Source organism: Nannobrachium achirus (assembly GCF_963921795.1).
Source record: "Nannobrachium achirus genome assembly, chromosome: 11".
NCBI classification, from domain to species: Eukaryota; Metazoa; Chordata; class Actinopteri; order Myctophiformes; family Myctophidae; genus Nannobrachium; species Nannobrachium achirus.
In genome coordinates this window covers 44384785-44402850 of record NC_137820.1, presented here as the reverse complement: position 1 = coordinate 44402850, position 18066 = coordinate 44384785, and the positions used below count along the sequence as shown (strand labels likewise).

The 18066-nt window shown below is 41.9% G+C and overlaps 2 protein-coding genes across 2 annotated transcripts in view; one reads left to right on the top strand and one right to left on the bottom strand.

The window, feature by feature from the left end:
- LOC308294863 (protein MTSS 2-like) overlaps positions 1–1084 on the bottom strand; it is a 46793-nt gene extending 45709 nt beyond the window's left edge. The window contains exon 1 of the mRNA XM_080737762.1: positions 882–1084. Coding sequence (XP_080593888.1) covers positions 882–950 — 69 coding nt within the window. The 5' untranslated portion in view covers positions 951–1084. The remainder of the gene's footprint in view (positions 1–881) is intronic.
- A 15722-nt stretch (positions 1085–16806) lies between these two features.
- On the top strand, positions 16807–17490 carry LOC308293532 (small ribosomal subunit protein eS6-like; the record flags this gene model as incomplete). The annotated part of the gene is made up of 1 exon (XM_080736099.1): positions 16807–17490. The coding sequence occupies one exon, from the start codon at positions 16807–16809 to the stop codon at positions 17488–17490; it is 684 nt and encodes a 227-aa protein (XP_080592225.1).
- Between the last annotated feature and the right edge of the window lie 576 nt (positions 17491–18066).

Sequence of the window (18066 nt, the reverse complement as noted above, 5' to 3'; positions counted from 1 at the left end):
AATAATCAACACCATAACATCTCTGCCTCCATCCTGTCTGTTAAAGATGGTTGTTGTCCTGACTCCTGCAGCCTGCTTAGATGTAAGTGTGTCATCCATGACATTACATTTGACCCTGGCAGTGGCATCCCTATTTGGGGCAACAACAACAACAAAAAAACGAAAAAATGAAATAAAACTTCCCCAGATCTACAAGGTCACAACCAGTAGATTGTAGATTGGCTATTTGTGAAGTAGCCTATAATATAGGTAGCCTTTACTGTAAATAGCCTTTAAATATATTATATTTAAAGGGCTTAGACTTAGAGTCACATTGAGGTTAAGAACTGCAGCCAACACCTATTAGACAACATGTGAAAACCATGCTATATGAACGATCTTCAATCCATTAAACTTAGTTTATATTCCAGTTATTTTGCCAATCTTTCCTCAAGCCTTTGCTTTAAAAGAGGAAAGATCATGATACCATCTAATAACACGGTTATGCAGCAACAGCTCTTCATTCATATCCTAATTCAACGGTTTACAAGAAAAATAACATTTCATTAGCAAAAAAATAAACAAAACAAAAAGAAAAAAACACGCTAATAGCCTCTGCAGGCAATTGTTGGCGACGGATTGACCCAGTGAACCATTTATTGTTAGTTACCCTTTAACAACTGGCTGTCAGAGAGGGGAGCTGCACGACATGCAAATAAACACAAAGAGAAACATGTTTCATGTGTGCATGTGTCTCCACTCCAGTGTGTGTGTGGGGGGAGGATGAACTCCATGGAGAAACAAAGCCAGTCAAACGTGTCCGATCAACCATGCAATGATAATAATAACAACCTGTCTACTTCAATTAATAATAGCTACATGCGTGCGTGGTTGGTTGGTACCTTCATGTCGTTCACGATGGCCTGGAATAATCCACCCAGCACTCCGCACTCCTTCTCCACCGACTCCATGTTATTACAAAAAAAGAAAAGGAAAAAGAAAAAAATAAACGTCTGCGATCGTTTGTCCAAAATGTCAAGAATCAGATGTCCAACTGTTGCCGTTCAATAAACAACCAGCAGACATGGCAATCTTCTTTTCATTCGCCCTTCGTTGTCCTCTCTCATAACGCAGCAGGCGGATCGGACGAGGGATGCAAACCCACGCGCGCACACGCACAGTGAGTGGCGTAGCGTAGCCCCCACACACAGACAAAACCAGTCTATATTAAATGGCACCGGCCGGGCCGGGGTTTGTTGTTGATCGGCGGATCGGGGGCAGCAGTCGGATGAATGATGATGGAGATTCCGCGCCGCTGCGCCGCGCCACGCCGCGCACACACACACACAGCTATAGACTACACACGAAAAGCCGCGTGGAGCGAGGACGAAGAACCGCGCTCCTTCTTCGCGATCCTCATATAATTTACGGTACAAACTATGACCAAATAACGGTGGGGATCACAAGAGAGAGACGCGGAGTCGGTCACAGACTCTGGGACGCGTCGCGGGGGCGCGCTCCGTTGTTAGTAGTGGTCCTAGTGGAACAGATGTCTCTCTCTCTCTCTCCCTCACTCTGACTCTCTCTCTCTCTCTCTCTCTCTCTCTCTCTCTCTCTCTCTCTCTCTCTCCGTGTGTGTGTGCGGAATCGGAGTCTGTGTAATTCGATCCATGGGAATTGAAGGGGGCTGGTCCGTTTTTTGTCACATGTAGTATGGAGGGGAGGGACACCCCCGATGCAAACAAAAGTGAGCCCCCTCCGTCTTTTCATTCAAGAATTCTCTGAGATGCAAAAGAAGGATTTCCCCCTGATTTCTTGTGTATTCACGCACGCGCCTGTTAATCACCATTTGTCCCCCCTTTGAGTTGGTCTTTTGCTCTGTTATTTTCCGGCAACATCCAAACAATGGTGTCTCCGTTTAGAATAGATCTACATTACGTTACATTCTTCTTCTTCTTTTATTTGTAACTAATTTTAGGATAAGCAATAGAATCAAGCAAGCAGCAAATAAGCTGGCATTGACTTATTATAGACCTATATTTCTTTATTCATTATATTAAGACACAGAGAGAGTGAGAGAGGCTGTAATCATGTCTTTTAATGATCACAGCAGGTCCATAATGGAGAAGCTATACGGGTCTGGGGTCACCTCACCCCACAGCACAATACCCCCCAGTTGTAGATCAGTTGTTGTAGATGTTTTATTATCAATTCAACAGTAGCCTATTGCCAGTCAGGATTGATTATTGTTGTCAGCCTATATAATAAGATAACAACAATATGCCCAATCACGGCCTTAGCCTATCAAAGATGTGACTTCCACTTTTGACTTAAGCCCTTTAGGACATCCAAAAATAGCAGATCAAGTTCACATACTGCGTCACAATGTTGTTTGCCTATATATTTGCAAAAGTTTGTGTAGACCTACTTGTGTGTTTTTGTTTAACATGAAGCACTTGAACCCTATAGCAGTGTTTCTCAACCACTGTGCCTGGGGACCTTTGGTGTGCCCCTGAGAAGGGTCAAGTGTGCCCCTTGAAACTGCTTGAAAGCCAGTATTGTATTTATCATTTTAAAAATGATTTAAACTAGTGAAAACAGCCGATATACAAGCAGACAAAGCCTTGAGGTGCGAGGCGTTGTGTGCTTGTAGATCGGCTGTTTTCACTACTGTTAACTTGTGCGACAGCCTTGTATGATGAAGCAGGGCTTTACTTTGCGAAGAAACGTACACATTTGAAACTTGGAGATACAAGTTCTTCCTGACAGTGACGATATTTACACCCCTGTATTAGTGTGCCCATGGATTCTTGGGACATGAAAAGTTTACCCATGCAGAAAAAAGGTTGAGAAACACTGCCCTATAGAATTCTGGATGGAACATTCGCCCAAAATAGTAAATCTAGTATAAGCTCATGTGAGCTTTTAGAATGGCTATTTTTGATGAAGAGATAGGTGTTGTAGAGGGGGAAAAGAACAGACCAAGTACAGAGACAAAGGTCAAGTTTACTAAGAATTAAGTATTTAAGTGGTTAAATGTCTGAATTAGACATGAACACAAATCCATCATATCAATAGAAAAGATTATGTGTTAACAAACAAACAAAACATTGTTGATGGTGCTGTTAAGCAAGTCTAAGCCATCTATGAAATATGTGAAAAGGTTATATCTGCATCATTATACATTATGTAGTTTGGGTCCCTGATCTATCTCTCTCTCTCTCAGCTAAAGGGTCCTTTTTGGCCTAAAAAACATTGAAGACCCCTGCTGTACATACATTCGGGGGTCCAAGTTGACATATGAAAATGTTTGAGAACCACTAAAATACAGAAAAGGACTGGCATAGTACTGCAGATCTATAGGAACCACACAAGTCGAGCTTCATACAGTAGAAATGAAAACAGGGTCCTTATGAGTTCAATTAAACTCCTCTGTTTGTTATCGCTCTGCCACTACCGGTATCTTTGTTCAGAATCTGTCTGGTTTGTGTGTGCTGCTCGCTCCCCAGTCCCACGTGGACTGACATGAGAGGTACGGTACGGAGGAGCCCAGTCAGTCAGTCAGTCAGTCAGTCAGGGGCGTCACAAGGGGGGGAAACGTGGGACTGAGTTACTAGGGAGGGCCCAAGTGGAGGGGCATAATTATTTTATACTTTAGCTATTGAAAAATAGCAGATATACAAGCTCACAGCGCGGCACCGAGTGCCGCGCTGCGAGCTTGTAGATCTGCTATTTTTTAAAAGTCGTGAAAATGGGTGCAAATCTTTGAATATATATGTATTTTTTGAACGAACATTTGTAACTCAAATTATGCTTCTGGGGGGTCCCTGCAACTAAATATTTTGAGATGGGGTTCCGTGGCCAAATACATATAATTTTGGGGGTCCTTCACATGAAAAGTTTTGAGCACCGCTGACATAGAAACATAGGTTTTTAAAAAAAAACCTTTGAAATATTCAAAGACCTGCACACATTTTCAAGATTTTTCAAAAATAGCAGATCTACAAGCTCGCAGCTGTGAGCTTGTATATCTACTATTTTTCAATAGTTAAAGTACTCAGGGCCCAGAACTTTGTGCGACACCCCTGAGCCCAGTCGGTCAGTCAGTCAGTCGCTGGCTGCATGGCTCTCAGCACCACCACATGGCATCTCTGAGAAAACAACCATAAAACAGAGAAAATATCCTTGCTGACACCGACACCGCCATTCCCTCCTCCCCTCCACCACCACCACCACCACCGCCAACCCCCTGAGGTCCTGGCCTGCTCTGTTCTCCCACACCGCCGGTGCATGTGCGTCGGCACGAGTTTCTTTTTTCTTATTTTCCTTAATTCAGCAACGATGGGTTTTGCTCAGTGATGGAAAGTACATTTACTCCAGTGCTGTACTAATCCAATTTCAAAGTGGTAATTTTTTTTTGGATGAATCAAATGTAAATTTCTACCACTTTTTGTGGTCACATGTTCAAATACTGGATTCTGATTGGCTTAAAACAGTGGTAAATCAGTCAACAACCTTGAGTTGGCTCATGGACCCCGCCCACTGAAACAATATTAATGATCGTAACTAAAGATCCTAGCAAGTTACACCTGTGTTTTCTTTCATTTATATGGTAAAAGTTGTAGAAAAGCAATTTACCATTCGAGGTTGTGGGTTGTTGGCTGATTTACCACTGTTTCAGGGTTGTTGAAACAGTGGTAAATCAGCCAACAACCCACTCCCTCTCATGGTAAATGGCTTACTTCTGTATGAGAGTATGTTAAAACAAAATAACTCATACAATTGAGGTGGTCGTATTTTGTCTCCCTGCTCTTGTATTGAGCCATTTACAGTAGATCGTGTCAAAGGTCATGTCTCACCTAGACACAGGATCTGACACACATTTTGACCTGATGGTCAAGATTCAATTTATCCCCTGAGCAAGCAGGCAGGCTCTATTAACTCAATGGTAAAAAAAAAAATCAGCACGTGAGCAGGAATCCGGGGTAGAAGAGGAAAGTTACACACAGGCATTGTAACAAAGTATTTTAATATTGTGGAATTTGTGGTAGGCTAGTGCTATTTCTGCTTATGTAAAAATATAATAAGAAGAATTTTTCTTCCACCACTGGTTTTACTAGTGAAGAAGAATGTGAACAGGGCTCTATTTTCCCGGCTGTCAATCTGCCGGTATACTTTAGTAAGGCCCCCGTGCAACTGAAAGCAATCATCAGCCCTAAACATGTCAAGCTGGAGGGTCTTAGAAGAGGACCGTGAAGGCTTACGTAAAAGACTTGAAGGACTGCAACCCCAGAGTTTAAGGCTTATTCAAACTGGCAGCCCAAATCAGATTTTAGGCTTGTCTTAAGTTTTATCAAGTCTGAACAGCAAACAACAACAACACTTGGAAACAGACTTTTGGGAAGCAGATTCACACATTCCAGGTGGTTTGAAATGATTCAAACCTGAATCTCTGAAAGTTGTGTCTCAGTTTGGACACAAAGCCTGATTCATACTTTGTTGTATGACAAAGTCATCGTCAAAAAATTGCTGATCTATCTCGACACCTATGTCGTAACATCATTACCACAGCAGCCTGTAGACAATGTCTGGATTATTGGATATGCAAATCGGACCTGAACAATTGCAAATATAACAGTGTTGACAGCCAGGCCCAAACATCAGATTTGAGAAACGAAATCAGAATTGCCTGCAGTCTGAATTGATTGATTGATTGATTGAACACTTTATTAGTCAGAAATGTAAACAGCACATATAGTCAGACATTAATCCATTCAGGCCGGGAACACATTTTAGTGTATGGGAGGGGCTTACAGTACATGTACAGTATGTAGCAACACATTTGTTTTTGTAGGCTAATTTCTGATTTAGGCCTAACTATAGGTTAGGCCCAGGCTAAAATGATAACATAAACTTGTTTCCATTGTGGTCCTATGTATTCAATTAATCAACATAGCATGACAAATTAACACAAAAAAGCATGTCATCAACAAATACCAATCACTGTATATGTACAGAGGAGAGCAGTGAATGACACCTCCTTTCGATGGGAATTTACATGAACAATGTCATCTTGCACTTGTATAGATAATATTGTACTGTATCTTACCATTGTGGCATTGTGTGATAATGTGTCTTGTCTGGTGTTTTTCACCCTTGAACAAGACAGGAGACATTTCACCTAGATCACCCGACACTGGGGGCATGGGTGATAAATGTGACAATTAGCCAGAGATTAGCTTTAGGCCTCAAATCAATGTGCTATATTTAACCACTTTCAACCTTTTGTCCCTATTTTGGGCCATGTCATTAAAAGCGAAAATGTAAAAAGAAATGCAAAGATTTTCTAAATGTTACAGCAAAGGAGATCATATTACAGCTCATATTACACATGAACTTGTAAATTGCATATTTTTACTACTTTTGCACACAATGAAGTAAAATAAGGCAATTAATTAAAAAAATGAAAGTATACATTATAGGAACAAAAGTCCCAAACATGTTTTTTATTTATATAATCAAACGTCATAGCAGTGGAATTCTTAAATAATGCTCCCTGTGGAACTATTCAGAACATGCAGTTCTCTCAACCTTGACCCCCCTGAGCCCCTTGATCCAAAAGGAGAAAGATGGTCCTCATGATATACGTTGACCCCTGACCCACCAGCCAGCCTATGATTCTGTTGCATGATGGGCCTCTCTGCCGGTCCAGGTTTATCACCCACAGAGCAGGCTGAGATCTGGGAGCTCACCTGGGCCTTATCAATCACTTGACCATGAAGCAAAACAGGTTGCTTCATTGTGGTCCCTGGAAAAGCTATATGTGCAGCCCTTCTAGGTACCAGTCATGTATAATCGCTACTGGCTGTTTCTCACCCATGTTCATGTCAAATAGATAGATACACATATAAATAGACACAATCTTTGGCTACAAACAATACAAAAATAAATCCCTATTAAACTTTGATGAGGTTTAGAACTGTAATTTTGAAGCGAGTCAAAAAAAGAAAGGGTTCCTTTTCATAATGAACCTTTACTTTTCATGATCAATTATCAATTATCAAACCCTATACAATTTACAATTTAGGCATTTGCAGACGCTTTTAATCCAAAGCGACTTACAATAAGCAGGTAATACATCAATATAATAAGCAAGCTAATATGTCAGTACATCAACAACAATACAACAAATGCATAGGAATATCAATCTAGAAAAACAATAACATAGGTAGACCACACACCTAATCAGTAAAAAGCTTTTATAAACTATCTAGCTCCATGTGTGGTCACCGATGGAAGGGGAGTGTTACAGTAGTGCTATGGGTTTAGGTGGAGTCTGAAGAGGTGAGTCTTCAGTCCATGACGGAAGCTAGGGAGTGAGTCTGTAGTTCTAAGTGCGACAGGGAGTTTATTCCACAGTTTGGGGGACAGGAGGGCAAATTTTCTAGGACGAGTGGATTTTTGTCCTGGGGTTTTTAGCGAGGGTTCTGTCAGCATCCCTGTGAAGATGCTAGACGACCCTATATCGTTGCTGTCGGGCAGAAACCTCTTATCTCCATATCTTATCTCCATATTTTAACTTTTTGTGTTTTTTCCGTAAATGAATGACCTACTTGATCATACTGTGTCACACAAAAGTATCAAAAGTAGCAGATCCACAAGCTAAACGCTGCGCAAAGTGACAAGTTTTGAGCTTGTAGATCTGCAACCTTTGCTATTTTTGAATTTGGATGCTGAAAAGTAACAGTTTTGCACATAATGAGGTTTCCACCCAACATAGACAATATACTTTGTTGACCGGAGTCCCCTAGGACTCTATACTTTCCTTTTTTTCTTGTATATATTTTATTTTTATTTAAAATTTTTAACAAAACAAGAAGAGACAAATCTAATACAGTACAGACATTATAGCTTCAAGAAATAATAGATCTATCTAGTCGATAACTGAAGATACCATAACATCTATAATAACATCTATAGCATCTTTGATACAGGGACGACGTTTCCATATTATATCCATATCCAAACACGGTTGCCACATCTTTAAAAAATTGTCAAACCCATTTCTCAGAATAACGTAATCTTCTCAAGAGGAACACCTATTAACTTCTGAGAATCATCTTGCAGTGAGGAGGGGGAGTCAGACCTCCATGTTAATGCAAAACATGTCCTTGCAACTCCAACTCCAAGTGCATCATTGCACTGATAGTAGTGAAACTGACTAAGAGGCAAACTTCAGGGTTTAACAGGAAGGGAGCATCTGTAATTTTAGCCAGTGTATCATGCAATCACAGATATCATACCAGAATGTTTTACGTTTTATACATTGCCATGTGAAATTCAGAAATCACACCAGTGTGAACTGAGCAGTGGTGTCCATTAATTTCAAGACTATGTCTGTGTGTGTGTGTGTGTGTGTGTGTGTGTGTGTGTGTGTGTGTGTGTGTGTGTGTGTGTGTGTGTGTGTGTGTGTGTGTGTGTGTGTGTGTCTGCATGCGTGCGTGCATGCATGTACGTACATTTCAAGGCTGCTCAACAGCACCTCTCTGGTCACCCAGCGGTACTCAGGCTACATACAGACAGACACACATGCATACATACACGGATACACGCATGCACACACGGCCACACTATGGAGACGGTGTGACCATCTCTCAAAAAGGAGCCTTCTTCTGCAACACACCCAAAACATAAGTCTGATATCCCAGATTAGTATATCTATGCAACGTTTGAGGTGTATATTTAAGTTGGGGCTCTACGCTTTCCTTTCCTTGTGTTCCTTTGCACCAAATGTCTTGTAGATCGTCTATTTTGGCTAAATGTACACCACCAGAATAGGGACGCTAGGGTTCATGTGGGGTTATATCTTCAGTTACACTAATAGAGGTTTAGTGAATGGGTACGAATATTGTTCTATGGCACAAATCGCAGAGAACCCAAACCAATGTTGTAATTTAGATCAGTGGTTCTCAAAGTGGGGCCCAGGGACCCTCTGGGTTCCTTAGAGGGTTCCAAAATGACCATTACAGGTCTGTAAGTCTGTGAGATAAAGGTATGAGAGACATTTAGAGTATATTACTTCTTGTGTGTATATACGGTATAAGTTTACATGTACATGAGTCTGTGAGTGTATGTTTCAATATAACCCACATACTGTACATGCAAACATTTCTCCTTTGCTTTTGCTGTATTGTTTTGCCCTTTTAACTTGTTCAACACTTTGGTCAACCATGGTTGTTTGTTTTAAATGTGCTCCATAAATGAAGTTTGATTTGATTTGAAGTGTTCTCGACAACCTAATCCTCAAACTAACTGAGGAAAGGCACACTTGACCTTTGACCTCTGTGTTCAGCGGAATCTGAGAGAGGGGTCAACCACGGCCTCTCGTCGGTTTAAACATAGATGCTTCTAATGTTCCGCTAAAACAGGGAGCTACTCCCATGCCCCTCGACCCCCCAGCCACAGTGACGGCCCCCGTGAGTCTGTCCACTCCAGTTGTACACAACATCCCATAATAACCCTGAACATCAACACATCACAGATGGCAGCAGTCAGACACCGTTTGACAAGAGCTCTTCAAATGAATGAGCAAATGTAAACAACACTCCCCGGTTGTACCGTCTCCTCCTCTCCTTCCTCGCTGTTTTTTACTTCATTTCTCCTCCCTTTCTTTTTCCTTCTCGTCTCTTTTCCATTTAACCACTTTCAACAGTGGGGACTCCATTTTGGTTAAGTCCTTACGGGCAAAGATTTCGGAAATCCCCCCAATTTGAGACTATATATAGCGAAAATTCTGTTTTGATACGACATTATAAATATGCTATTTTGACTTTTGAAAGTATAAAACAGAGCCTATGTGGTTTGCCTCTAGTACGGTAGGCTTCCTTCCTTCCCAAAAAACCCTCCACTGAATACCATTCATGTTTGCCCCCCGACACCATTTTAAGTTCCATAACCCCCATTTGATAGGCCTTTTGGGACCCCAATCTTCACTGTAAAATCCTTCGCGTTAATTCAACTATCAGAGTTATTAACCCACCATAAGGAACCAATTGGTTCCTATTCCATAACCATCAATAATTTTGCCGGGGACCGCCGGGAGCCACCTCGAGGACGTCTGGGGGTCCTCGGACCCCACGTTGAGAAGCGGTGCCCCAGATAGGCAAACGTGCTGGAGGTTCCCGGGAGGTTCGGCGGTGGCGGTGGGTTCACCGGCAGCAGCGTGTGGTGTGAGCTCATGGAATTTCCTCCCCATCGCCTGACTAGCCCGGGACTCATTTGAGCAGAGCCCACAGACACGTGCGCTTCTGTATACGTCTCATACGGAGTTCAGACACGTGCAGAGGCAAACACACAGAGACTGAGAGGAGGGGGCAGACAGAGAGACACATATGAGGAAGACAGACATGCAGAGACAGTCAGAGAGAGAGAGAGATATGAGAGAGGAAGGAGAGAGACAGAGACAGACAGAAATACCGACAGAGAGAGGAGAGATGCCATGCCATATTATTCATGTCACTGTCACACACACGCACGCATGCACGTGTGCACATTCTGCACACACACGCACATGCATGCACACACATGCACACAACACACACACATACTCACACCAGTATGTTATAACTAGTAAGACGCCTAAGGGCGAAAAGCTCTAACCTATAGTATAGACTATACTTGTTAGTCTAACCACACTGACATGGCATTCATTCACAGATATGGGCTTAATATTGATGAAATCAGGGATCTCCATATATGGGCATAAAAGGGATTATGTTAGTGTGGTTCCCCTGACATCCCAGTGATGTCAGAGCATGATGTCAGAGCGTGATGAATTAACAATAAAAGACAAGTGTTACCCAGACAGATACGGTCAAGAGATGCGACGGTTCTGATACTAAACTGCGACTTACGGTCGCAATTAGCCCATATGCCTAATAATACTGAAGAAAAAAAAATCTGCATTTCTTCTCCATAACAAATGTCAAACAAATAAATAGGAAACAAGTCCACGTGCCAAACCAGGGAAGTGACTAAGCATTCTTTCCTCTCTTTTATATCTGGAAAATCTATTTGAAACGTAGCCTTGTTAAACAGCAGGCAGATCCAGTCTGCGTGCACGCTCTGCATAAACATACTTCACCACTCCGACCCAGCGCTATGCTGGGGTAACCACACAGTCTGCCAAAATAGCTGATCTACAAGCTCACAACGCGTAAGAACGCAACGAGTTGTGAGCTTGTCTTGTTATACATTTCAAAGCAAAAAAGAAAATGTGTGATTTGTACTTTTTATTACTTAGGGATATTTCACGTTCAAATAAGATAAACATGAAAAAAATTAAAAAGTAATGAAAATATCAAATGAGGGGTCCGTGATTTTTCTATTACTTTTTTCATTTGTTTTTTATATATTTTGTTTGTTTATGAAAGAGAAATATCCCTTTAAGTTACCTTTGAATATTTTACTGTGAGTATTTTGTTTAAAGCAAGTACTTTAGTAACTCAATTGCAAATTTGATTGAGCAATTTTCACTTGTAGTTGAGTAATATTTTCCCAGGTGCGGGTATCTATACTTTGACTCAAGTACTGAGGTTGAGTACTTTTTCCACCACTCAGGGACGTGCAGAGAATGTTAGAGAGGCAGGGGCTGAAATTTTTAAAAGGGCCTTTTGGTAAAAATATCGAAAATAGCAGACCTCCAAGCTCACAACATGTCACAGATTTTCGCTTGATACCAAATAATCAAGTCAATACTGGAGATGTGGCGTACTGAATCTCTACACAGAGAGGGCGATTCCTTCAACATAAAATGCTGCATTCAAGTTCAGGAGAGTTTGAACAAGGCGATTCTCTTGAATGCTGCCTTCAGGTATGGCATGGAAAGAGGGTATTTGCATTTCTTTCACCATGGTCTGGAGAAGGCACTTTTTACAGACAGATAAAAGGGCAGGGGCTCAAGCCCCTTTTGATGTCTATGTGTGCATGTGCCTGCCATCGCTGGCTATTTTCAGTGAAGAGATGCGGTGTAAAGGGAAATACCAAAGTGTCTAGTACAGAGCCCTAGGGGACGCCGGTCAACTTAAGTATATAGGGTGCAGCTGGAGACGTCACCAAGTGGTTACAGCTTGGAGACGTCACCAAAACAACAGTAAATAATACTGTACTTTTTTCTTCTTTTTTTTTTTTAAAGCTTTTTCCCACCACTTTTACAGTGGTGGAAAAAGTACTATTTTTTTTAAGTAATCAATATATAATATCAATATTGCAACGTAGAAATGTTTTACAAGATTTAAAAGTCCAGAATTCAAAATGTACTTTAATTCTTAAGTATTGGTATCAAATGTACTTAAAGTACCAAAAAGTTGAAAATACACATTGTGCAGAATGTCCTATTTCACAAGTTCAAAATGTATAAAGAATATTTAGAAAATAGCAGATCTTTGTAGATCGACTATTTTCAAAAGGCTGAAATATAGGGCTGAAGTGGTTAATGTGTTTTGTAATCTAAATCTACAAAGCAACTAGTTACTAACATTTTCATATAATTGAACTGGAGTAAAAGTACAATATCTTAAGGAAAAGTATGGAAAATTGTAAAAGAGAGTAAAAACACCTCAAAACTGTGTAAAGTGTACAGTACTTGAGTACATGTACTTACTTTACACCACTGGCAAGTGGTTACAGCTGGAGATGTCACCAAAACAACAGTAAATAATATTGTACTCTGTGTGCGTTAAATGTCACATGGTTTTACAAGGGCTCTCGGAAAGCATCTCCGCTCCCATACGGAGCATCAATCTCTTTCCGTTCGCCAGTGCCTGTACGTGTCTACGCAGGGGTGTCACACCAAATTCTGGGCCCTGGGTACTTTAACTATTGAAAAATAGCAGATATACAAGCTCACAGCGCGGCGCTGTGAGCTTGTAGATCTGCTATTTTTGAAAAATCGTGAAAAGTCTTCATCAATCTTCATGTTTCTATGTCAGTGGTGCTCAAACTTTTTCATGTCAAGGACCCCCAAAATGATATGTATTTGGCCACAGATTCCCATCTCAAAATATCTTCACACATTTTAATGATATACTGTACAAAAATAGCAGATCTACAAGCTCGCAGCACGGCACTCAGTGCCACGCTTTGAGCTTGTATATCTGCTATAGGCCCCTCCACCTTGGGCCCTAATAACTCAGCCCCCCCCCCCCCCCCCCCCCCCCCTGTGACGCCCCTGTGTCTAGTGTCTACGTGACACATGTAGGCCTACTGATGTACTGAGGAAATACAGACCTCTGTAAACTAGCCGCAGAACATGCAAACCCAACGGTTAGATTCCCACATCTGGAATCAAGCAAAAAACAGTCACATGGTAAACATCAAATACACAAACGCAGCACTGTTTGTTGCCTCTGTGATACTTTGCACATACTGTACATGACAGACACAAAAGAACAACAACCAAAACATACGTGTATATATTCCGAAATAGTGATAGATGAGGGGCTTTCCGCTCTCCTAACATGCTGAAACATTTCTGATCATTTTTCACGAGGTCTCCCCACTTCAGGACGTTTATTTAATCTCAAAGTAAAGACAGGACATGGCAAATCATGTGAGGAAATAAGCACTGTCATCAAGTGCAGATACACGGGTGATGTTTGAAGGTTCCCGTCACTTGTGCTCTGGTGAGAAATGAAGAGGCGATTTCGCTGGCATGCCGAGAATGCTCCGTCTCCCTTTATTTGCCAGCTGTCCAGAGTTGTAACTGTGAGGCAAAATTAAGCTGCCTTCGTCTAAACAGTGGTTCTGCCTCAAGTCAAATCTCTCACGCCAGGGCTAAAAGAAGCATTGAATGTTGTCGTAGTACGCTATGATAATGGTTCTTGAATGGTACCCGTACTTCAGGGTTCAACTGGTTAAAAGTGGTAAAACTGTTCCTCATTTTGCTGCCTAGTACTTTGAGAACCACTGGTCTATAATACTAATATCAAGTCCATGCCTCCTAACATGAGATGATGCTGAAATTACAATTTAACCAATTAAACCCTCTATAATTATTAGTCAAACAGACCTGAGTTACACAATTAGTGAAGGTAGAAGAATTGTTATTTTGATCAGCGCTTGCCTGTTAACTTTGTTTTGGGTCTGAGAGGCTCATAAAATAGTAGGAGTAGAGGATTGACATTTAGCAGGTCCGACTGGCCTAGAATCAAACCGGGGACTCAGTGAGGAGGGCATTTTGGTATACATCCTAACTCCTAACAACTTGGCTAAAGGGTCGCCCCAATGCCGCTTCCTTCTGTGCTTCACATAGGTGTTACGTGACGTCACAGTAACGCAAAAGTAATATAACATATAGTAGTGTGTCATTTTTAAATTTTGCTGGTGTATGAAGAGTGTTGACGCAGTCACCATGACATCCAGCAACGTTCCTCCACAAGAAACCAGAGGCCTGACTGACCCAGGTCAGTCCAGTGTTTGGAAATCGTTGCCATTCCATACATAACGCGCGCGCGGTGTGTGTGTGTGTGTGTGTGTGTGTGTGTGTGTGTGTGTGTGTGTGTGTGTGTGTGTGTGTGTGTGTGTGTGTGTGTGTGTGTGTTAGGATATGCTCAAATCCAACAGGCTCTGAAAATAAACTTCTAGGACTTGACAAACCAGAGATGGGGGGGGGGGGGGAGAAAGAGAGAGAGAGAGAGAGAGAGAGAGAGAGAGAGAGAGAGAGAGAGAGAGAGAGAGAGAGAGAGAGAGATGAGTGACTCCTTCCACGTAATGCTGTGTGTTATAGGGGAGGGGTGATCAGAGTGAAAAATGTGCTTTCTCTACCGTTTTCCTGTCCACCGCGAGTACAGAACTCTCTGACTTTTGGGTGAACCATCCAGGACCCCAGGGGGGGAGAGGTTGGGGGGGACAACACATCAGTGTACTCAGCTCTTTTTACTCAAAGTAGCATTACCACAGTAAAATACAGTACAGAATTTTTATTTGAGTAAAAGTGGCATCGAAATATAATTATAATACCTTATAAAAGTAACTAGAAAGATGCAATTCGAAATTGCAAGTGTGGTTGCCTTGAGGCAAGTCACACTTGCAATTATGTCAGTCATTGTCCCTATTCGAACAGTGCTAACCATTCCGTCCTTGTCCCTTTCATGCCCATATATGGAGATCCATGATGGCATCAATATTAAACCCAAAACCTTTAATGTCCATATATGGACATACTGTGTCAGTCTCATGTGGTCTATGATGTCAGACATGTCAGAGGAAAAGCTAAAGTTTTAATTAAAGTCAATGGAGAAAGTTAATTCACAAACAAATGTATATAAATTAAACAATTTAATGTGTCTTTTAGCAAATTGCAAGGAATCGATTATGAAGCCAGTCGATTTGACATATGGCCCAAGTGCGTGCCACCAAAACTGTGGGAGGAGTAGCGTGGCAAAATAATGTTTATCTAGGGGGGAAAGATGGAATAAAGTCAGACAAGTACAATAGTCTGGTTTCTCTGCAGGGGCAACCACACTAATAAGTCCCAGTTTACAATTTCTTTAAAAAATTGGTTCTTCTTCTTTTATGTATCATTTGTCCTTGATGACTGGTTGACGATATTTTATTTCACAAGATTTCTTGTTACTTAGGGGAGGTTGAAGAAAGATCACAATGCATCACTTTGCATAGTGAGCTTGTAGATCGACTATTTTCGAATAGCCTATTCATAAAACAGGGTTTAAATGGTAAATGGATGTTTTATAATAATAATCTAAATCTGCAAACTAACTAGTAACTAAATTAGTTACTTGAGTAAACAGAAATACTCAAGTAAAGTAAAAGTACCTAAAAGGTGTACCTACAATATCTTAGTGAATATCGTCACTGTCGGGCAGAAACCTTGTGTCTCCAAGTTTCAAAATTGTACGTTCTTTTTCACAAAGTAAAGCCCTGCTTCATCATACAAGACTGTTGCACAAAACTAGTGAAAACAGCCGATCTACAAGCACACAACTGTGCTTGTAGATCGGCTGTTTTCACTAGTTTAAATCATTTTTAAAATGATAAATACAAAACAAACGATTTTGGACATGTAAGGTTTCCACAACACAACAGGCACCCACAGCCTGCAGCAGCTCAGGCCCAGGGAGGAAGCACCCTCTCTGGGAGAGGATCAACCCTGCATGGGAGTCAAAGGCCCTGGAGGTCACTCAAGAGAAGCTTGTTGTGTTCCAAACAGGCTCGCAGGCAGCAACATGAACCCAACAGACCCAAGTCGAGCAGATTCATTAGCAAGGAATCCAAGAAATAACAAAAGAGGATATTGTGGAGAGTGCCAGCCAGTTTATCAGTGATGTATGAGAGGATGTGTAGAGGTTCATGTACTATGTACACTATGAGGTAGGGGTGTTGTACAACAGGCACGTGCTCAGCAAATGTGATGAAATAATAAATAAATGAATTACATCTACGGCCGGAGATGCGGTTGTCCAGAACAGCAGAACCAATGGATATGCCCATATATGAACATATACTGATGACATCAGAGATCTCCATAAATGGCCATAAAATATAAGCATACATATGGAGATATGGGTGTCCAGAGGGGATAATCCGACCGACTTCTGAGATGTCCATATAGTATGGAGATGGGATGATGTCATAAGAAATCAGATGTCTGATGTCATCTGATGTCATGAGAAATCAGATGTCTGATGTCATCTGATGTCATAAGAAATCTGATGTCATCAACAAACTGTACAAAGATTTGTCACATCACGTTAGAGATATCCAGTCTCTTTTCAGTGTGGCAGGTGATTGTGCCCTTGGGTTCTCAAGATGAAGCTGAACATTTCATTCCCGGCCACTGGCTGCCAAAAGCTAATTGAAGTCGACGATGAAAGAAAACTTCGAATATTTTACGGGAAGCGCATGGCTAGTGAGGTGGCTGCTGACACTCTTGGAGATGAGTGGAAGGGCTATGTGGTGCGCATCAGTGGAGGCAACGACAAACAGGGCTTCCCAATGAAGCAAGGTGTGTTGACCAATGGCCGTGTGCGCCTGCTGCTCAGCGAGGGCCACTCCTGCTACCGCCCCCGCAGGACTGGTGAGCGCAGGCGCAAGTCTGTCCGTGGTTGCATTGTCGATGCCAACCTCAGCGTTCTCAACTTGGTCATCGTCAAGAAAGGTGAGAAGGACATTCCTGGACTGACTGATGACACCATACCGCGTCGCCTGGGTCCCAAAAGGGCCAGCAAGATCCGCAAGCTCTTTAACCTGTCTAAGGAGGATGACGTGAGGAAGTATGTTATTAGGAGACCTTTGACTAAAGAAGGCAAGAAGCCCAGAACCAAGGCTCCCAAGATCCAGAGACTGGTCACACCTCGTGCGCTGCAGCACAAGAGGCGCCTCATTGCACTCAAGAAAAGACGCACCCAGAAAAATAAAGAAGAAGCTTCTGACTATGCCAAGCTGCTGGCCAAGAGAATGAAGGAGGCCAAGGAGAAGCGGTGTAGGAAGTAATTGCCAAGAGGCGCTGCTTTTTCTTCTCTGAGGCACCCACATCAAAATCAGAGGGAAGACCAGAGCATCAGAGTCAGGACGATGATACACGAAAGAAGAAGAAGCAAGAAGTTTATATAAGGAAAAGTGCTGAAATAAATAAATAAAATCACACCTGTAGGAAGTGAGCGGTGCAAACACAACACGCGTGCATATCTCCTTGTATGGGCCGTTCTGTCCTTGACGTCAGTTACTTTATGTGTATGAGCACGAATCTCCATACATGGAGATCCGAGCAAATTTTTTGGCATACATTTTGGCTATCCATATATGTAGATCTGTGATCATATACACAAAGTGAAATGTAGGAGCGGTTAGCACTGTTCAATAAATGTGATGAAATAAAAAATACATCTACGACCGACTTCATACTCGGCGCACAGACATGCATAGACCCAAGGGAGTGAGGTGCTCAGCGTCCAGTCGGTTGGATAGGCGGTTGTCCGGAACCAAACTGCCTGTCTCACAGATATGCCCATATACACTACACAGACATACCGTTACAGTATATGGAGATCCAGCTGTACACGACCACCG